This window comes from Corvus hawaiiensis, chromosome 3 (assembly GCF_020740725.1).
Source record: "Corvus hawaiiensis isolate bCorHaw1 chromosome 3, bCorHaw1.pri.cur, whole genome shotgun sequence".
In the NCBI taxonomy this organism is placed as follows: Eukaryota; Metazoa; Chordata; class Aves; order Passeriformes; family Corvidae; genus Corvus; species Corvus hawaiiensis.
In genome coordinates, this window is record NC_063215.1 from 120,374,464 (window position 1) to 120,395,754 (window position 21,291).

The 21,291-nt window shown below is 55.4% G+C and overlaps 2 protein-coding genes and 1 long non-coding RNA gene across 4 annotated transcripts in view; 2 read left to right on the plus strand and 1 right to left on the minus strand.

The window, feature by feature from the left end:
• BUB1 (BUB1 mitotic checkpoint serine/threonine kinase) overlaps positions 1-21,291 on the plus strand; it is a 118,762-nt gene that overhangs the window by 4,422 nt on the left and 93,049 nt on the right. The gene's annotated exons all lie outside the window — the stretch shown is intronic.
• LOC125323239 (mas-related G-protein coupled receptor member H-like) lies at positions 3,698-6,492 on the minus strand. The gene is given in 3 exon segments (XM_048298063.1): positions 3,698-4,792; positions 4,794-5,046; positions 5,819-6,492. Coding segments are annotated over 2 exon segments (912 nt in total). The 5' UTR covers positions 4,937-5,046; positions 5,819-6,492; the 3' UTR covers positions 3,698-4,023.
• On the plus strand, positions 4,548-9,102 carry LOC125323255. Its single transcript, XR_007202440.1, has 3 exons — positions 4,548-4,635; positions 5,248-5,455; positions 7,731-9,102. It is a non-coding gene; the product is annotated as an uncharacterized LOC125323255 (long non-coding RNA).

Sequence of the window (21,291 nt, forward strand, 5' to 3'; positions counted from 1 at the left end):
AGCTGGTAGAAGGCTTTTCTGTATCCCTCTTGGTTTAGGAAGGGGGATTCAATCATTTCTCATGTAGCATTTGCTTGTTTTTTCAAGATTCTTTAATTTACTAATTAGAAAATCCAAAAAATTTAGCCAGATTATAATAATTTTGAAGCCTTCTGAGGCAGAACTGGGAAGCTTAGTCCATATTTGGAGGATTTCAAATATGTATAAATTCTTATGCCAACTCTCAGGATAATATTGGTTGAGACAAATTATACATCTATAAGACCTTAACCCCACCATTTTTCAGTAAAAAGACAAAACAAGTTAGACAAAAATGAAACTCAAGAATATGTAGAATGCTTTCACTACTATTTGATCTTTCACCAAGTCACTTGCAATGAAAACACAAACAAATTACAAACATTAACCAACTGACAATGCGAGCAATTATGGTGACACTTTAAATTTCATTGGTTTTCACACAGCTCCATCTCATGTGTTGGTAGGTTCTTATAAAGTAAAAATTTGGCCCACTAGACCGATTACTAAAAAAGAAGTAAAACTTTTTGAGGCTAACACAAAGTGACAGTGAAGCAATGGTTATCACATTTTGGTGTGATTTTGCTGCTTGCAGTTTCCTTGCTCTCAAACTGCTTTCTTTACCTTTGATGTCGGGACATTTGACATTCCTAGAAAAGAGAAAAGAAACAAACTTCCCAAAAAAAAAAATGTCTGAATGAAACAAGAGTTTAATTGCATTAACTTATTCAAGTGGAGTTTTAGTTTTTATTCTATGAAGTGCTTGTTGCACCACTTTTGTTGTCTCCCGCAGGTTTTCAGTGGGGTTTCTTCCAATTGATCCTTCAGTGGAGGGAGTGAGACTGCTTTTAAAAGTTTTGCAAGAGTTGCAGTCTGTGAATCAGGCATTTGGATTGCCTCTTTTTTCTTCAGGGTTTTAGTAGGCTTCTGCTTTTCGCCCTGGAGCAGTTTGCCTTATCAGTTTGCTCCTTTTGTTCTAGTGATTTTCCTTTTGGACAAGATCAAGTTCGGCAGCAAGCAATGCTACTGCCTAAAACCCCCTTCTCTCTCTCTTTTTTTTTTTAATAACCAATCACATTTTTAGTAATCAATCATCTTTTAGTAACCAATTGTTCTTTATCTCAATTTTTTCTTTTTTTTTACCAAGTCCACCCCAGGAGTAGAGAGGTGACTAACAAATTAACCAAGGAAGGACAGCAAAACATTCTCCCCATAGGTTTCTCTACAGCCCCCGCAGATGAGGCTGCATGACAAATACCTGGGCCTGCACAGGGACAACACCATCCCCACAAGGCAGCACCTGCAGAATTGGCTGCAGGATTAGAATCTGCCAATTCTAGTTCTCCACAATGAACCACAGACCGGTGGCAGGGGAGGGTTCCCCACAAGATAGGAGCTCCGGATTCGCCTCAGAACCGAAACCTGCCAATTTTGGTTTTTCACAACAAAACACAAAAGGCACAGGGGCACGGGTCCCCTCCAAACAGGAGCCTTTCAGCTCTGCACAAGCACCACATAACAGGAGCCTTACAGCTCTGCACAAAACACCAAGCAGAAAAGGGAACTAAACACCCAAACCTATTGATCACAATGTCCACAATTCTTACAACCTCTGCCATCACCTTTGCCATTGCTTTTGCCTTTTCCTCATCTCTTCTTACATACACTTGCTGTACTTTTTTAACCAGTTCCTCTCAAATTTCTCACTATTCTCTGCCACTCTACCCTTACTCTAACATTATCTGCACCTTCATTTTCTGCCAAGTTCTTTATTCCTGCTCTTTCTAATTTGATACCAAGCTCTCTCCTCTGGCAGCTTGGACACTGTTCACTCTTTCTAATAGGCAATACCACTTTCTAATACATGTACAAAAAAACCAAACCAAACCCAAGCTTCACAACTGTTTCCACACTAGGCATGGGATTTTAAAAGGGAAATTAGCTGGGGCTATATTAGAAAAGCGTTGGGGCCTGGGTGTTCTCAATTCAGTAACTAAAATCTTTCTCCTCTAAAATCCGCCCCCCTTTGGACAGTAAGGCTGAATTCCAAACCAATGGTTTATATGATTTATCCTCATTCACTCTTTGCCAAACGCTTCGCTTTTCTCTGGCCGAGCCCGTGGCCGGGGTACGGAACCGCAGATAGAGCTCCTCACTCGCTCCGCACTTTGACAGCACGTCTCATCCACTCTCACTCGCACAGCAGCAGAATAGCAACAGACAAAACACAAAGAGCCGTACAATAGCGCCTAACAGCGGGGTCCAACCCCTTAAAGGTACCTTTCACAGTGGGGTCCAACCCCGGGGGGTCCAACCCCTTTAAAAGTACTTTTCCTCTTGCCCAGGACTAATTTTGGGGGACCCAGTCTTCCTCGGGACTTTCAACCCACCCTCAGGGACTCGAACCCTGGACCTGCAGGTATTTCTGTGTTTCAAAGGAATAGCAAATCCCTTAATTTGGTGCAGATGGTCCTTGTCTGCCCCCGCCGTGAGCCAAAGGACAGCTGAGCTCCCCCTGAAAATTCAGGGTCGCGACTGGGAGGTCCGCTTACCCCTGGATCCGGCAGCCGGGCAGAGAGGGTCCCGTCTGGGGTGCCAGATGAATCATGCCACAACCGGGCCAGGAGACACTTCAGAGACAGAGTCAGAGAAGTGGGTGTTTGCTTTATTCGGCGCGCCGGGTGTGTGGGGATCGCTCCTCCAAACACACACACCTGGTGCTCTCTACAACACAGTATTATGGGCTAAATTATGAATATTCATCACATTCCTTGGGACAGGTGTGGTTATACAAATTATTTCTCCGAAGTCATTAATATCATTAGCATGTGGGCCACGCATGTGCTGTGTGTCCTGGTGGTCGCACTGAGGAAGGCTCCTCTTCTTCCTTGGGGGTCTTTCTGATGAAGGCCAGTAGTCTTCCTCACAGTGCACTTTTCACCTTTCTCCCTGGGCATGCGTAGTCCTTTGAGGAATGATTCAGCGGTCTCTGAGATGATCTTTGTCACCTCTATCTTGACAAGATTAGAGTGAATTTGGCTTCTTAGGTTTTGTAATTACCATCTTCTGTCTGAACTAACATTTGCTGTCTCCCAATAGTTAGCTTGTGCTTACATGAGTTAGCTATTGACTGCCCCTTCTTCAAGGGTGGCCAGGTTCAGGATGGAGGTGCTGAAGGGCTTCCTTGGACATGGATGCTGGGCAACCAGAGGACGGCCCCGTTGTGCAGGACAGCAGCACAACCCCCTAATTTCTGTGCAATCCAATGGTCCAAGCTCCTGGTGACGTCAACGTCCATATTTCAATTGGGTTTTGGTCACAGGCACAAGACTTCAGTGGAGTTCACCTCTGACCCTGCACTTTACTCAGAATGATTTAATTCTGGAATTAAGGAATGTGACAAATTCCCACTCCAAGAGGAAGGGAATGTTGCTGTCCCTGCCCAGCTCTGCAGCCCTACCTGGTGTCTCTTCCCATCACCGGGAATGCAGGGCCGGCTCTGGCCGCCAGAAGGGGAAGGATGCTCCGTGCCATCCCGAGCCCTCTCCTGCCATCCAGAGGCACCAGCCCCGCAGAGATTTGGGGAATCACCGCTGCCCCGTGCTGGCTGTGTCCCCAGGGCTTAACCTGTCCCACCCTGTCCGGGAAAGAGATCCCTCAAAACGCCATGAAACTCATCTGCTGAGCCAAAGGAAACGGAGTTTATTCCCTGGGGCCCAGAGGCAGTGAGGGTCATTCCATGGGGAATAGAGCCAGGGAGCAGGACTGAGCCCGGCTGCACTGCTTGGAGCCACGTGGAGCCGGGAGGGAGGGAAGAGGAAATCCATGCTCCCTGCAGAGCATCCCTCCCACATTGCCCATGGCACTGCCCCTGCTCCCTTCTCCTGCAGGAATACAGGCCAGGGGGGGTTGATACTCTGGATATTTATAAATCCGATGGCTCAAGGAGTCCCTCAGTCACTGTCCCGGGGTCCTTCAGCAGCGCAGGGGAAGGGATCAACAGGCTCAGACCCCCGTGTCCCTGTTGGTATCCTTGCTGCGGGCAGTTTTGTCTTTCCATTCCTCAAAGACCCTCTGGAGCGAGAGCTGGAGGGACCCCACGGAGCAGGGGCTCCAGCACCTCCCTGCCAAGAAGTAGATGAAGGGTTTGATGGTGCTGTGGATGCAGGCGAGCAGGAAAAAAGCCTGCGAGGACACGTAACCGAGCTGCTGCAGGAAACTCAAGAGGCTGAGGAGGAGAGCCAAGAGCACAAGGAGGAAGATAACGATGTCAAACCTCTCGGGTTGCTGCTGCTGGGAGCCACACTTGGCTTTAACGATGTCGATTGTGCGGGTGATGAGCACGGGTGCAGCAAACAGGAGCAGGATGACGGTGAAAATGGAGATGAGAGCCACCCAGCAGTGCTCCTGCTTGTGTGACGGGTACAGGGAAGCCTCTGTGGGAATGGCAGTGAAGAGAGCGAAGAATGTCAAGCATTGAGCACCCCACAACACCCACATCATGGGATCGGGAAGGTCACAGTGGCAGCAGAGCTTGCAGAGCTTTTCCATGTCCTTTTTGGCGCCGATGGCTGTCATCCAGGAGAGCGCCCAGTAGCAGGAGAACGCTGACACCAGGTAAAGGAATCTCACGTACATCAGGGGCATGACAGGAGAGCAGGACACGTCCTCCAGCAGGAAGAGCAGGGCAGAGGGGACCGCAAAGAGGAGGAAGATGAAGTCGGTGACAGCCAGGCTAAAGATGCTGGCAGTATGCCCTTTCCATCTGAGGAGGCAGAAGAGCCCCGTTCCTGGCCAGCCCACAGAGGCAGATGGGCAGTGTCACACTGTGTATGGCCACGCTGGTGACATCTGTCTCACATGGATCATCTCCTTCGGTGGGTGAGGCAGAAGGTGGGGACACGGAGCTCACTGCCATGGATGGACGCTGGGCAGGTGCTGGGATGTGGCCTTGGCTGTGGTCAGAGTGGATGGGCAGTCAGTGCTTGGAGAATCCAGGGATGGACCAAGCGGCTCCTCAGCAGCTCCCTGCAGCGAGAAGGGTTTGGTGGAGAGAAGTGAGATGTGCAGGGTGGTGGGAATGGTGGGGTGGGAGAGGGAGGAGGGAGGGTTGGGCTGTTTGGCAGGAGGTTGATAAATAACACAGAGAGTAAACATTTTCAGTTCCCTGATGTTGCTGAAAAGTCCAACTAGTCAAAAAGATAAAAGGATTTAAATGTGTGCACGCAGGGCAAGAAATGAGGCTGGAGCCGGTGCTGGAATAGATCAGGAGGCCTGCAGTGGTTCTGGGGCAGTTCTGTCACAAGAAGCAACAGTGCACACCCAGAAAAATAGCTCAAGGCAAGGTCACCTTTAATACTGAAGCATTCAGTGAATATGACCAGCAGAGACCCCTCTTAATGAATCTGCAGGACCATCAAAAGACTTCCAGGAGGAGGTGAATGCATGGAAATTTCTTCTAGGAAAGTGATTTTTGTGTATTAGATAGGAAACAGGTTTGAATGCCTCTGTGTGTTTGTAATGGATAAAACCCTGCTGTAAAGTCTCCCCACACACAGAACAAGGAGAGATCTTCCTGTGTGTCCTCCACAGGTAAAGAATTCCTGCTTCCTCCTGTTTCCCATTGTGTTAGAAAGTTTATTCCGGCCCATTTTGGTGTCAAGATGCAGAATGGAAGAGCAGGGCAGAGCAGGGAGGAGCTGGGGAGGGCACTGCGGTCACCGGGAGAGGGTGGCAGGAGCAGAGCAGCTGCAGGAGGAGAGGAAGGTGGGGCAGAGAGGAAGGAGAACATTCCACTGACCTGTTCAGTGTGGGGCAGCAGCAGGCACAGGGGCTCTGTCCCCATCAGCGGCGCTTCCTGGCACCCCTTGCTCCTTTGGGATCCACATCCTAAAGCGGCTCCTCCCAGGTCAGGAACACGAAGGAGAAAGTGCCCAGATCACCAGGAGGTGCCCACTGCTGTCCCACCAGCTCCTCTCCGTGCCCTGTCCCCGTGTTGCTCTCCCAGGGTGGGTGGGGTCACAGGAGAATCGGAAATTGTGACTTTGGCTACGTCAGAGCTCCACATGCCCGGAGTCATTTACCTTGGAGTTTTTAGCTACAGAGGAAGTGGCTTTTGTCAGAAGCCTCACATGAACAATTTTGCAAACAGCTCCTCCTTTCCTCCCAATTCAAAACACTCCTTCCCTGCGGAATGTCCCATTCTCTAACTGCCTTCCCTCTCCCGACAGGCTCCTACCATTCCTCGTTTCTCTTTCCTGAGGGGTCCTTGTCCCTCCAGCAGCAGAGGGATGCTGGTGGTGCTGGTGGCACTGGAATGCTGGCAGTGCCGGCAGTGCTGGTGAGGCAGCTGGCTGCTTCTCAGAAGCAACTCCCATTCTGGGAAGAGCTCCGGGATCATTGCCAAAACCTTCCCCGGGCCCAAGGAAGCACAGCTGAGCTGCTCCCCATCCTATCCCCATCCCATCCTCATCCATGCTCTCCACCCTCAACCCCACCCCGCCCTCCATCCCCATTCCATCCCCGTCCCGTCCCGTCCCATCCCATCCCATCCCATCCCATCCCATCCCATCCCATCCCATCCCGCAGGTTTCCCGCCCGGCAGCCTCTCCCCACCTTGAAGCGCTGCCCGTCGGGCTCTGCTGCTCTCCAGCGCGGACATTTGGGATCGGCAGCATCCAGAGCCTTCCTGACCCCTCCTGACCCCTCGCACACGCCCAGACCCCCCCGGGGCCGCCTTCCCCCCGACAGCCCCGCTCCTGCCCCGCTCCAGCCGGGACCAGGCACATCTTTGCCGTGGCACTCCCGGAGCAGCCGGGGCCGTGCTGAGCCCCTGGGCCATCCTGCCCGTGCCGCCTGTGCCGGTGCCAGCCCAGCTCCGGGCACTCGGGACCACGGGTGCTCCAGGCAGGTGAATGTGGCCTAGGAACAGCTCTGTGGTCAAGGGAGCAGCAGAGGAACTGAAGGGTGCTCTTCCCCAGCAGAGCTGCTGCTTTGTGCTCTGGGGCAGCGCTGCCGCTGCAGGGCTTCCTCGGGGAAAACAGCTCCTTTAGGATGTGCTTTGCTGCAAAGGTTTCCCTGAGCTGGGTGTCTGCAAGAGGCATCGGGATACCAGTGTCAGGAGTTTTCCATGGTTTCCAGGCTGTTGTACACAGCACGTTCCGGGCAATTTGCGAGCGTGAGGCAGAGCAAAATGGGTGCAATTGGACCCTGCAAATGCAGTTCAGGCAGACGTTGATCTTTTAACTTTTCCATGGCAGGTGCGAATTCTGGGGCATTTGTGAGTCTGCCTTGACTTGCAGGGATTGAAGGTTTTAGGTCTGGAATTGTTTGCTCAGCTTGCTCCAAGGCATGGTGTACTTCTGGAAGTGCCACACGCCTCCCAGGACCGAGGAGCTGCTGGCTGGGTGCCTGGGAGCTGGGAGCCACTGGGAGGGCTGGGGGTGACACCTGGAGAGGGGCTGGGGAAGCCTGAACTGGGATATTTTCCCCCCTGACGTTGGGTACCGAGGCACTAGGAAAATCCAAGACTCCAGGATGTTTGAATGTATCTAAAGGTACACCTGGACCTTTGCCCTGTGGCGCTCTTGAGTTTCTGTTGACTTTCCTGAATTGAGGCTGCTGAGGGCGGTGGAAGATCATTTGTCTTGTTTTGTGCTTCTCTGTTGTTTTTAACTCCTGCTTGAATTTGAACATAACTTTTTCCTCTCAAGGTCACCGGCGAGCCCGGGACAAGACCTGAGCCAGAACTTGTTGGGCCCTTGCAGAGAGAGAAGCAGTAAATGGTGTTGGAGAGTTTTTGGGAGTGCTGTCGGTGAGTCTTGTTTGGTGCTGTCCCTTTGTTCCTGGGGGGCACTGGCGGAGCGCGCTGGGGCCGCGCCACATCGGTGCCCAGCTGGGCGCAGGCGCTTGCCCCTTGCCAGCCCTGGTGGGTGAGAGCTGCACCTACCCTGCTGCTGGCAGAGGAGGCAGAGCTGGGCCAGGGCAGCTCCTCCGCTGCGTGGGTGCAGAACTCGCGGGTTCCTCTCTCTCCCCGGGGCGCTCCGGCTGCTGCAGCTCTTTGGCCCAGGCCCCTGAGAGGCGCTGGGCTATTGCTGGCCCATGGCTCCCAGAGGTGCCCGTGTGTGGAGGGCCAGGGCGCTGTGCTGGGTCCGGGCAAGGTTTTGGCTGTGACATGGCCGGTGCCCGTGAGATGGGGGTGAACTCTCAGCACAGGAGTTCATTGGGTTAGTTGTTTGTCTGAGGAAAATGTCCACTGAATTAGTTGGAGCCCTCAGATTTCGATGAACCTTTTTTCTAGAGTTAATGACTTCATAGAAGTAAACCAAGTAATTGAATCAGTGTGGCACAAATTTCAGGAGCAGTTTGGGATATGCAGCTGCACCTGATTATGTTGGGCAGGCTGGTGGGAAGGGCTTTCTCCCAGGCCTGGGCATCCTCAAGACACCTCAAGGATGTTTTTTAAACGTTTGTTGTCTTTTGTTTCCCAGCCCAGGGCCAAGCTGGAGAAAAGGTAGAGAGAGTGGCAAGTGGGAGTCCCATGTTTAGATCTGCCTTTGGATTCCAGTTCCTCCCGGGGGGCCTGTGCTGCTCAAAGTACAAAGGAAGGAGATGTTGGAGTACCTGTTTGTTCCCCTGTGGAGCTTGGAAGAGATGCTGAGGATGAAATTCCAGGGAAGCTGCGCTTGCAGAGCGACTGGAGTGCGAAGCAGTGGCAGCTGTTTGCCGTGGGCTGGTTTCCCCCCTTCACTTGGGTTCCCTGCTGCTCCTGGTAATCCCTCAGCACCTTTGCTTTTGCAAGTGCTTTGCTGAAGGGTTTCTGAATGTGGCAGTGAGCTTCTCTGTTCCTGTTTATATGGAGGATCTGTTTCAGGAAATGTCTCCTTATCTGGATGGATTCACAAGTTCCTGTCACAGGTTAATTGCAGTAAAGAAAAGGAAAAGAAGCCAATAGCCTGGACTGGGATGCCCCAGGCCCCTGCTGAGCACAGGGGTTGTTGCTGGGTGTTTATTCTCCAGTCCTGTGTGCTCAGGCCTTGTTATGAACTGCTCAGCCATAAATGCCACTGCAGGAAGAACAGGAAACCTCACGTTTCCTGTGGAGTGTTTGTCTGCACTGACTTTGTGCTGCAGCCTGAACCGTGTCCTAAAGGTTAGCTTTGAATTAATGCAGATGGTCCAGGATTGTGTGTTCAGCGTTAGTGGTTTAGGCATGGCCAGGTCTGGATTTGCATTTGTGGGCACTGAGTGTTCCTTGTGTCAGCTTTAGGTCTGGATTGGTGGGAATTGTCAGAGAAAAGAGAAGGGAATTGAAATGCACAGCTCTGTTCTTGGAGAAAGGATCAGGATGGGAGAAAAGAGGGTGTGGAACTGCTGGGAGCTCCTGGAGTGAGGGAAAGGATGCAAGAGGTGGAAACAAAAGCTGTGGAACAAAGCCCGAAAAGGGGGCAGGGCAGGGTGGGCACCGCGGGGTGGGGGAGAAAGAGGGAAAGAATCCCTGCTCCAGGAATGCAGCAGGGGCCAGGACAGGATCATTTTCCATCCACTGCTCTCAGTGGAATTCCAATAAGGAAGGTCCAAGGGAATGATTCGTTTGTTCTTAGGTTTGGAATGAAAGGTGCTCTTGCAGAGAGGAATATTCACCTGTTAAAATTCTGTTGGATACGGGAAAAGAGGGAGGACCAGCTGGGGAATGAACGGGTGGATTTTTGGTGGATACAGGCAAAGGCATGGGCAGGGGCTCTTAGGTAAAATACACTTCATGGGTAGCACCAGGAAAAGCTCCAGCTGCCCATTTTTCCAAGCTCTGAAATTCCAGAGGAGTAAGCAGTGGTCAGCCCATCACTTTCTGTATTCCTTGGACGCCCAGGGCTTTGTTGGGAAGAGGTGACACTTGGAAAGGAACAAATCCAGGGATGTAATTCCTGATAGTGAGGCTCTGGTTTTGATATCCTTCCAGCACCCAAACGCAACAGAGGGAATCCTGGAGGAGGTGGAAAACGCTGTCGCTCCGTCGGTGGAATTCCTGGGAAATGGAAAGCAGCAGAAGCAGCAAGAACAGAGTTGGAAGCAGGCTCCAGCCGGGTAAGGCAGACACCAAATCCTTTGGAACTGGGCAGGGGTGGGAAGAATTAATTCTTACATTCGTAGCCCATGGATTCCTGAGCAGGATCCCGGCAGGGAAGACTGCAGGGATCAGACTGGGGACTGATCCCAGCTGGGGGCAGCGAGCCTTGGAATTGGCTGGAGGGAAGAAAGAGGGATCCTTTGAGCACAGGGATCAGCTGTCAAATGTGGAGATGGCATCAGACAATTCCTCGGGAGGGTTTAGTTCCTGGGCCAAATTGATCTCCTGCCTTGTGAAGGAGCTCAGAGACCTGGGAAGAGCCCAAGCAACGCAGGGAATGCAGTGGCAGATAAAACTGCCGGGGAACGGTGGGGAAAAGCATCGAACAGGGGGCCTCGTTTTGTACAGGAACGGTACAAAAAAATGTCCGAAAGAGCAGGAATGGAATGGGATTTTAGGTATTCCTCGGAGACCACAATCCAGTGGGAAGGCTGAGAGAAGGAAGCAAAGCCTAAAAAGGCAAATGAGCCAAATCTGCCCAAAGCCTCCAATGGCCACATTCCCTGGCATTGCTGAGGACTTCAGCCGAGCTCCAGGCAAAAGGTGAGCCCCTATGGAATCCTTTCTGGGAGACCATATCCAGCTGGGACCCTTCCTGGAGAAGGCCATGGGATATGGGTTATCCCCGGTCCAGAGAATATGTCATTTCCTTGGAAAAACACTTGGATCACTGCATCACTTTCTTGTTTTAGGCTCACCAGTCACCCAGGCTATCCAAGTCCATCCTCCCCAGCGGGGAGAGCGGGAGCACGTCCGGCCATGGAGAATTTCTGGGAGAGCCCGGGAGAAGAAAGAAGGCTCCAGCTTCACAGATCTGTGTCATAACCCATCCTGTCGGCCGCTCCTGTTTGATCCCGGTGCATTTGTCCTCTTGGATTCAACCTGAGCAGCGCTAATTGCTGGGAATGAAGCAGCCTTTGGTACTTCTTTTCCACAAAACCTCTCCATCCTGCCCTTCAATCCTGTTGCAAACACGGGGAGAACCCAAAACTCCGTTTTTTCCCCTCTCCCCTTCACTTTGCCTCCTCTTTTCTCGCAGGCTTTGGGCTATCCAGGCTTGCATGTGGATTAGGCAGAGCACCCTGTAGGCTCAGCTCCAGGTGGGATTGCAGCGGTGTTGGAAGCACCAGGGATTCTCCCAAGGTTTGGTGTGAGGAGCTGCATCTTGGGAGGGGCTGGGATTTTGTGCACTTCTGGGGGTTTTTTTTCCTGTTTGCCTTTTGGGCTGCCTCAGAGAAAAGGCTGAAAACCGAAGGAGCTGAGGGGGGGTTCCCAAATTCCTTTCCAGCCCTTCAGAGGAGGCACAAAGCCACGTGCAGCTGAGGAAAGGGATGTGAGGAGAATGGCAATAATGGAGCCTTGGGACTCTGCACTTCATTCTTTTCACGTGTTTGGAGGTGCAGGAAATGCCAAACCCCACAGGAATTCTGTGTCTGTAACATCGGGTGCAACCTCTTGAAACCCAAGTGCTCAGAGTGGGGTTTTCCCAAGGGTAAATCCCAATGTGACATGGCAAGGCTTCAGTGAGGATTTCCAGGCTTGACTGCACAGCTTTTGGGAAAGCTCAGTAACCAAACAAGATCAGATTTCTGTCGGATTTGGATCAAACGTGGCGTTTAAATCTGGGACAGCTCAGCTCCCCGGGTGGGAAAGTGCTTGGAGTAGCCGAGAGCTGAGCCGTTGTTGAGAATTCCAAGCGTTGTGTCCTTACGCTCCTTAATACAGCGTTTAAATAATTGATCCTGAAAGGAGCCAGTATCAGAGGGATTTGTTAGAGGGGCAGGGATGTTTTTTCACGTGGCAGTGTGTCGGGATAGTCAAGACTCCTTATGTCAGAATTAATTGGTCTTCCTTCTTTTCCCTTTTGTTCTTTCTAGATTGTGGCTGAGTGGGGAGAATATTTGGCCATTTCACTCGTGGTGCTGTGCCCAGCAGTTCTCACAGTGCTGGGAAACAGACGATGCTGAAAATTGAAGGAATTTGGACGCGTAAAAACGAGCTGTTCGCTCTTCTCCGGTGCGAGGGCTTTGATGTTGGTTGGCAGTAAAGTTTCCTGGTTGTCTTCTACTCCTCTTGCTCACTCTCAAAGTCAGTGTAGGATTTCCAAAGAACCTGCAACAGAGAAACCTCTCATCGTGTTTGTTCCGGGCCCACGGAGCCCCCGGCAGGGGAGGAGAAGGGGCGAAGGTGGAATTTCCCTGAGAGAAGGTTCGGAGATCGGGGTGCGTTCACTGGCGCCACGGGCTGGGATTGGGGCTGAGCGGCGCCGAACCCGGAGCGCATCATCCCCTCGGCTTTCCCCTCCTGTTTCAGCAGGGGGTTCATGGCCCTGCCCGGAGACAGATGTTAATTAGTGAGTGCCGGGCCGAGCCGTGACAGCAGCAGCTTCTGTTCGAGCCGCTGCTTTACTGGCAGGTTCTTCAGCCACCCTCTCTAATTAAAGTCCTGGCGTTTGTTCCTGATTTTCTTTCACTCTTCCGTCCAACTTTCCACCTCTTTTCTTCTCTCTGTCCAGTGTGTCTTTTGTGTTGCTTTCTTGTCCTGTGTGCTCCCCATGCCATTCCCTTTCACTGCTTCACTCTCTCTTGGTTTTCTTTTAAGAAATAAATACTCAATCTTTATTTAATAAACACCGCAGAGAGGAGAGGGGGAGAAATGTTCCCTGACAGCTGTGAAGTTGAAGCAGGCAGCAGAGTTCCGTGATAGGGATGTCCTGGTGTTCTTTTAAGAAATCCATACTGACCTTTATTTAATAAATTCTGCTCAATCCCTCTCCCTGTTCTGTCTCTCTGTGTCTCCCTCGCCGCCCGCATCTTTCTCTTTCCTTCTTTCTTGCTCTCCTTTTTCCTTTGTGCTGCAGCGTGACTGTATTTCTTTGTCCTTCTTGCTGTCCTTTTGCCTGTCCCTGTTGATGCCATGAAGATTTTTTTCTTTTATACCCCTGTTATACCTTTCTACAACTTCTGTATTCTTAGTGCTTTTAGCCTACATTCTTGGACTTGTTTGTCAAGCTAAGAGACAAAACATTTTAGAAGCTTCGTAGCTGGGGATCAGTGTGCCCCAGCCCCAAAGGTCCTCTCCAGAACATATTCTGTAAACTAAGATAGAACCATCCAGGGGAAGGTTCCTTGGGGAGGGGGGCTCACTTGAGCCTCTCATTGGGGAATCTTTGATAGATCTGCTAATTAGTAACACCTATAATGTTATACCCGATCTTTGGGGGCACACTCGGCGGGGTGCATCTCGGTGCATATGACCTGGACGTGTGCACCTAAGGATCCTTAAAATAAATACCAAGGTAAAATCCCTTTTCCCCTTCTAACTGTGTATGACTCTTGATTTTAAGACCAGGAAAATGCATCACTGTCTGCATCGGCTGCTCGGTCCCTCTCCCTCACGGTACCCTTCTCTTGAGAGCCCCTGTCCTGCTGCCCATCCCTCTCTTTGCCCATCCCTCTGCTGCGCCTTGCCCGTCTTCCCCGCACGCCCCCGTGCCGCGCTCATTTCCTCCCTCCGTCCTTGTTTCCCTCTCTGTCTCTGTATTATCCCTCTGTCTTTGCTGTGTGTTTACCGCTCCGTCTTTCTCTGTCCTTCTCCATGCCTCAGTGCTGTTCCTTTTTATTCTCGGTGGATCCGTCGTGCTCCCTGTGCCGTTGTTTCTCACGGGATCCTTCTGTCCCGTCCCCTGGCCCTGTTCTTTTTTAATCCCTCTCTGTCGTGCTGCCCATTACAGGTGGGGTTTTTTTCAGTTTCGTCCTGCAGCCTGCTCTTCCTTTTCCTCCTGTGTCCCCTCTGCTCCCGCTCCCTCTTTCTGCCTCTCCTGGTCTCTCCCCCCCGTGCTCCCACCGCAGCGCTCGATGTGTCCGTGAGCGCAGGTTGGGATCCCGGAGCCGCGGCCTCGCGGGGGCAGCAGCGGCGCGGTAGGGAAGGGATGGGACAGCTCCTGCCCCTGCCCCGAGCGCAGGAGCGGAGCGGAGCCTGAGCGGGAGCCGCGGCAGCGTCGTGGGGCGCGCTGCCCCCGTGCCAGCCCGGGACAGCGGAGCTGGGGAGGGGCTCCGAGCCTTCTGGGGGCTGCCCCCCTTGGCTGTGCCTGCCGAGCCCCTTTCTGGGGGATGTTTGCATGGAAATGGCTTTATTAATGTGCCGTGCTGCCGTCCAGGGCAGTTTGTCTCGTTTTGTGCATTCTTTGGGGGTGAGGAAAAAAGGCTGGGGGAGGGGGTGGAGACTCGGGGGCTCTGAATGTCACTTGGGGCCCCCCAATGTCCCTGGGAGAGCCACGATGCAGTGGAGGAGCAGGTGAGTGGGGAATCAGGGGGGCCAGTGCTGGCTGTCCTCTCCCAGAGGGGCCCAAAACTGCCAGAAAATCCACCGGGAGGGATGTGTGTATGACAGTGTAAAATACTAAAAGCTCTTCATTTTTACAGCTATAGACAAATGCTGCTAATTTACATGTAAATTCATTTTGAAATAAGCCAGCCCTCTCTCTCTACTCTGTTGCATAGAGGAGTATAAGAAGCTGGGAATAGAGATCAGCAAGTTTTGAGAATAACGAGCCGGCGTTTTTCTGTAGGAAGGAAAGAAGCAAGTGCCTGGCCCCAGGAGCCGAGACGCTCGGGCTGCAGGAGCTGCAGAGCGCCCAGAGGCGGCTTTTCCCTCTGCTCTGTCCCTGCCCCCGGGCTGAGCTGGGCGGCGCTGCTGCCGCCCGGTGCCGGCTGAGCCGAGAGGGCGGCGGCCTCGGTGGCTGCCGAGCGTGGCAAGGGCAAGGAGCGGGAGCGAGCGGGGCTGGGTCTGTCAGCGGAGGGGAGGGGCGAAGGGCGGCTCGGAGCGCCGAGGGACAGGGCCGTGCGTGAGCGGGGCCACAGCTATGGAGAGGAGTGGGCGCCGTGCGGGGCGGCGACCGCGAGGAATGACAGCGCGGGGGGCGGGGCCGGTTTTGCCGGGCAGCAGAGGCGCGGTCGCAGCGCGACCCGGGCGGGGGGCACCGGGCGGGCACGGTCGGAATCGAGCCGCCCGCGTGCCGCTCTCAAGGGGGCGGCTCGGAAAGGAAGGCGCAGTTCGGCGCTTTCGGGACGGCGTTAAGTGACGCTTTTTTAGCACCTGCCAGGACCTTGCAGAGGGGCTGACACTTCCGCCACACTCAAGATGGCGGACGCGGTAGGACCCCTTGAGAGGTGTCCCTGCCGATGCCTGCCGCCGGTCGCGCGGCTGTCGCCCGCCTCCGGTGCCGCTGACCCCACCAGCCGTGTCCTCGCACCGGGAAGCACCGCGGAAAATCGCGCGGAAAGCGCGGGGCCGGCGTCGGAGTCCGGGCCGGATTCAGGCAGCCGAATAGACAGACGCCCTTGTGAGGAGCGGGGGCCTTTCAATGTACCATATTAAAGATGGCGGCTCGACCGGAAGTGGCTTCTGCCAGCACCCAAGATGGCGGTGAAGGGCGGAAATTACGTCACCGCCACACTAAAGATGGCGGTCGTTTACGCTGTTTTTTGACCTCCTCAAGATGGCAGCAAGGAAGTCCCCCACAGCTGCGTCTATTCGACTGCCTGAACGCGACGCCGACGCCAATCCAGCGCTTTATGCGCATTTTTCTGAGGCGTTTCCCGCTATGCGGACACCGACTGTGGGGTCAGCGGCGCCTGGGGCAGGCGGGAGCATTCAGGCAGCCAAATAGACGGAGCGGGGTCCTCCACGGCCGCCATCTTGAGAAGGTCAAACCGCCCATTTCCCGATCGCCACATTGGCGCGGTCCCGGTGACTTCCGCCCTTCTTCGCCAGGAGCGGCAATGGCGGGGAGCCCGGGGAGCAGCGCGGCCGGGCCGGGGGCACTGGGGCGGCTGCTCCGGGCTTGGAGGTGAACGGGGAACGGGGACAGCCCCGAGCGGACGGTGGGGGCCGCGGGGGATCGGTATTCCGGCCCAGGGATGGCTGCCCCGGCCCAGGGATGGGTGTCCAGGCACAGGGATGGGTTCCTGGACTATCTAATAATATTATATAACGATCGTACAAGGAGATCTGTATAAAAAATCCTCCATGGTCATCGTTCTCCCAGCCGCGCTGTGTTTTCAGGGTCTTGGGGGGCAGAGTTTGGGTCTGGACAAGGCTCTCGGGCACAGGGTGGGATTCTTGGGGTGCAGGGCCAGGATTTGGACTCGATGCTCCCTGCGGGTCCCTTGCAGCCCAGGAAATGCTGCGATCCTGTGCCTCTGAGGGTGAAATAAAGGGCACCGGTGGGGTTTGTGCCCGCTGTGTTCACGGCCCCGCCGGCTCAGGGCGGGTTCAAGGCGCAGCTGCCCCCCCGAGCCAGCGGGACCGGCCGGGGCTGCTCGCTCCCGGTGCTGCCGCCTTGTGGGGAGAGCCCGGCACTGCAGCCCGCACAGGCGCTGGACCACGGGATCGGCGTGGAACAGCAGCGCAGGGAGTGCTGAGGCAGCGCAGGGAATGCTGCGGTCCCAGGGAAGGCTGCGGTCCCAGGGAAGGCTGAGGCGTCCCCTGCCCGAGGCACTCGGCAGCAAATCCCTGATGTTGAGCAGCAAAAGGAAAGTTCTGGGTTAGTGGGAGGAGGTTTCTGGAATGGAGCTGGGACAGGTGCTGATCCACGCATGGAATCACGGGCTGGTTTGGCTTGGAAGGGACCACACCAAGATCATTTACACTCTGTTTGTTGTCTGGTTCCACAGCAAAGACCATCCAGAACTGCCACCTCACCCTCACGGACAGCAGGAATGTCTTCCATAGCTCTTGTTTTGGAATGGGAATGGCTGTTGGGAGCTCTGGCAGGACCAGGTAAGAACAGAAATGGGATCATTCTGGCTGCTGCTGGAGGTGGTTTTCTGCTTTCAGGCTGTTCTTCTGATTGATCCTTTCACAGCAGTGTTCCTGGGCACATTTGAGGGTAATTCCATGAATTTCAAACCAGATGAAAACTGGTGGGGAAAAATGTGAACCTGATCCATTTCTAGTAATTCCAAGTTTCTCCCACAGCACTGTTCCAGGGGAAACCTGATGAAAGGGTAAAGATGCAGAGGAACAAGTGCTGTAAACCCCCCAGGCTCTCTGACAGAGCAAACCTTCCAGTAATGCCAGTACATTGCTCTGAGAGACTCTGGGATCACAAGGTTTTCCAGGAAAGCAAAACAAAGACAGAGATGAGGGAATAGGCTTCCAGTTAAGAATGGTTTGGTGGGTGTAGGAATGATTCTTGTATGTTTGATGCTTCCCTTTTTATTCCTGAATAATTTTAAAATGATTCCTTGAATAAATCATCTAAATTTGGGGATTTAAATTTGAGAGGGAACAGTGCAACATTAATACAGGCAGAGATCATGGCATGGTGGAATGGTTTGTGTTGAAAGCCCCATCTCTGAGCCTGTTCTGGGCAGGCTCCTGCCCATCGGCCACTCCTTGCAGGTGGACATGGAAGTGATGGAGGCGTTCAGGGAACGCTGATTGTTTTTCCCTGCCTCTGGCAGTCAGGTCATTACAAAGATTAATTGACCTCTTCCAGTGGGGAGACATTTAAATAAGAGGTGCCAAAAAGAATTGGAGCTTCTGCACGATGAAATCTGCATGTATCCAACTTAAGATCCCCCCTGGATCGTCACCGGTCCGGCTCCCACGGACTGGTCACCTTGGCCAGGAGTGTCCAATCCTGCTGTCAATGCATTGGGCTGGGGTCTCATTTTCATTTCATGGAAAGACCCTCTGGGTGCCCCCCAGTCACTGGAAAGACCGGACTGGGCTCCCAGGACAGTAATTCCAGGTGTTCTCTTCATGGGAATAGCACAGGAGCCTTCCCCTTGGCCAGAGGAGCGGCCAGTGCCTCCCTCAGTCCACAAATCCCCAGGACAGAACACAGAGAAAGCAACAGGAATATGGAAATCCCCCACAGTGGGAGATTCTGGTGCTCTGGATTAGATTTTGGATTTATAACGTTAAAGGGAGGGGTTTCAAAGACTGAAATACTATGTTTTATGACTTAAACGTTTTCTTAAAAGACTTTTGAAACTGTACTACAAAAGCTACAGAAGACTCCCACACCCTGAATGGGGCCCTGAGGCCTGACACTGCTCGCTGATGAAGATAAGATAAAGTAACAACTCAGGGCTGGGGATATTCATGGAGCTCAGGCTTAACACCTCCAAGATGAGGAGCACGGCCCCAGGGCTATCAGCTGCCCGGGCTCGCACCAAGGGGTGGAGGGAGGAGAGGCTTTGGGTACCTTGGAAAAGCCGGTGGTCACAGACGCAGTGACCGCCCATCCTCCACTGTGCAGAGCCCAGCTGCGGGGTCCTCACCGGGGGGAGGAAGCTCATCCACAGCAGAAGGGGTGACATGGCCCAGCACAGGGGCCCCCAGACCCTGCAGCAGAGCACCAGAGATGATGCAACAGACCCTCAGTGTTGCAAGGGACAGTGTCAAGCCGGCCCCTGCAAGAGAGTGGCCTGGCCCAAAGTGTGCATTAACCCACGGAATTCTGCACCCTTCGGCTGTGGCAGCATGTGGCGGCGTGGCCACGGCGCCCACGGGGGACCCTCACCACCGGCAGACCGGATGGAGGGGAGCAACGAGACGTCGTTGGCACCCTCAGATGGGTGATGGGCTTCCATCCAACCCCTCTCCCTGTTCCCCCACGCACCCTTCTGTTTTCGATTTCTTTCTTCCCCTCTCTTTGCCTCTCTACTATTAAATAAAATACATCCATTTTTTTGGCAACAACATCTAGCCTCGTTTGGCTTTAATCTCGTTTCTGGGGATATTTTGAACCTTCTAAGTTCTTTCTGGTTTAGGCACAGAGACTTAGCTTGCTTTGCTTTTCTGGGTTTAAACCGGATCGTAACAGGGCGGGTGTGGAGGGGTTTTTCTCCCTCTCCTGTTACCACTGCTCTTGTTGCTCTCACTGTTACTATGTGTTGTTATTAATCTCAAATGATTGTATTTGTGTTGGTTTCCACTCTTAAACTGTTCTGAGCTGGAATTTTGTCTCTGGTCTCTTCCCCATCCCACGGGGGGTGAGGGAGCGGCTGCTGGTGCCCAGCTGGGGTCCAGCCGTGGCCCCAGGCACTTCTGGGGGCTCCGAACCCGAGGGACAGGAGCAGTTTTGGGCTCACAAAAAGAGACCCAGTGCTGCGTTTCGGGGGCTCAGAAGCAGGCGCAGAGCTTAAAAACAGAGACTAAATCCTGCATTGTGGAGTCCTGAGAGCAGGCTGGTATGGCCAGAGCTGGCACTCAGAAACAGTGACTAAATCCTGTTCTCAGGGCTTGAGGAAGAGAGCGAGTCCTGTGTGTTTGGGCTCACAAAGAGAAACGGAAGTGCTGCGTTTTGCTGGCCCTGAATTAAAGCCCAAGTGCCGTGTTTTGATGCTCAAAGCGGGCTCTTGGGGCCAGGGCGAGTCTGTGTCTCTGGGCTCCGAGTCCTGCCTCAGGCACAGCCCGAAGCCGGGCTCGCCGGCCCCACGCAGCGCTCGGGAGCAGCGACTCAGCGCCGCGTCCGGGGCTGGCGGCAGAGCCCGGGGCCGCGTCGTGGGGCCCAAGGCGGGCTCCGGGAGGGGCTCAGGGCTGGGAGCGGAGCCCGGCCCGGCGCGTCGGGCCCGGCTCGGGATCCCGGGGCTGCCCGGGCGCCGGCAGAGCCCCGGCTCCCCGCGGAGAGCCGGCCGGAGCAGGAGCGGCAGCGCCGGGCTCGGCCCCAGCGCCCGTCCCGGAGCGGCTCCTGCCGGTGCCGATCCCAGCCCCGATCCCGCCGGGGGAGAGGCGGCACCGCCCGGGACCCGCAGCGGCCGCCGGCAGGACCGGGACCCGCGGCGGCCCCGGTGCGGCCCCGGTGCGGCCGCGGGGCGGCCCCGGTGCGGCCGCGGGGCGGGTCCGGTGCGCGGGGCGGGTCCGGCCCGGGAGAGAGGGGCGGGGCCCCGAGCGATGGAGCCGCCCCCGTGCCGGGCAGGGCGGGCCCCGGGGCCGGGCGGGGCCGGGGCTCTGGGGCGGTCCCGGGCGGGGCCGAGCGGGGCCGAGGGCGCGGCTTCAGGGGCGGGGCCGGGCCCGGCTCAGGTGCGCGGGGCGGGGTCCGCACAGGTGCGCGGGGTCCCAGGGCGGCTGCGCAGGGCGGGGCCGAGGTGATTTAAGCCCCCGAAATCGCCCCCGCCGCCATTTGCTCCCTCAGAGCTCGGGGAGGCTGCGGCCGGGTCGGGCTCCCCCGGCGTGGCCCGGGAGAGGCCCCCGCTCCCCCTCTTTCTTCCCCCTGTTTCTCCTGCCCTTATCCTCCTCCTTCTTCCCCCGCTTATCACCTCTTTCCTACCCCCCCAGTTTCTTTCTCTCTCCCCCACAGCCTCCCTGTCTCTCCCAGCCCCCCGCCTGCCCTCTCCCCAGCGCCCCCCACCCTCTCTCCCTGCTCCCCTGTGCATCCCCGACCCCCCCACCCCTCCTTTCTCCCCTTTCCGTACCCCGCTCCCCAACCCGACTCCCCTCTCTTCTCCCTCCTCTGACCATCATCCCTCACCCGGCCTTTCCCTTCCCCCCTCGTTCTCCCCAAGCCACCCCGACTCCTCTCCCTACCCCATCTCATCCCTCCCCTTTCCCTCTTTCCCCCGCAGCCGCGGGGCTCGGGGCGCCGGAGAATAAAGCCCAGAGGGCCGGAGCCCGGCGCCCCTGCCCTCGCTGGAGCCTCGCACGGGGGACCCGCTCGGCGGGTCCCCCGTGCAGTACAAAAACAGCGCCGGGGCTCCGGCTTTCCACACATCACACTGGGGATCCCCTCCTCAGGAGGGGGTCCCGGCGGGAGTGGGTGGGTTTCAGGGAGGGGGGTGTGTTGGGGTAGGGTGGGCCCCCTCCTCAGGAGGGGGTCCCGGGGGGAGTGGGTGGGGTGGGTTTCGGGGAGGGTGGTGGGTTGGGGCGGGCCCCCTCCGGAGGAGGGGGTCCCGGGGGGGTGGGGTGGGGCGGGCCCCCTCCGGAGGAGGGGGTCCCGGGAGGGGGTCAGGGTGGGCCCCCTCCGGAGGAGGGGGTCCGGGGGAGGGGGTGGGGCGGAGGGGGGACTTTCCCCCCCTCCAGTCCCCGCCCCCTCTCCCGGACCCCCTCCTCGGGAGGGGGCTCACCCCGGCCCTCTCCCCGGGACCCCCTCCTCCGGACCGGGGCCCCGGGGCGGGGGGGGGGGGCTGGACGGG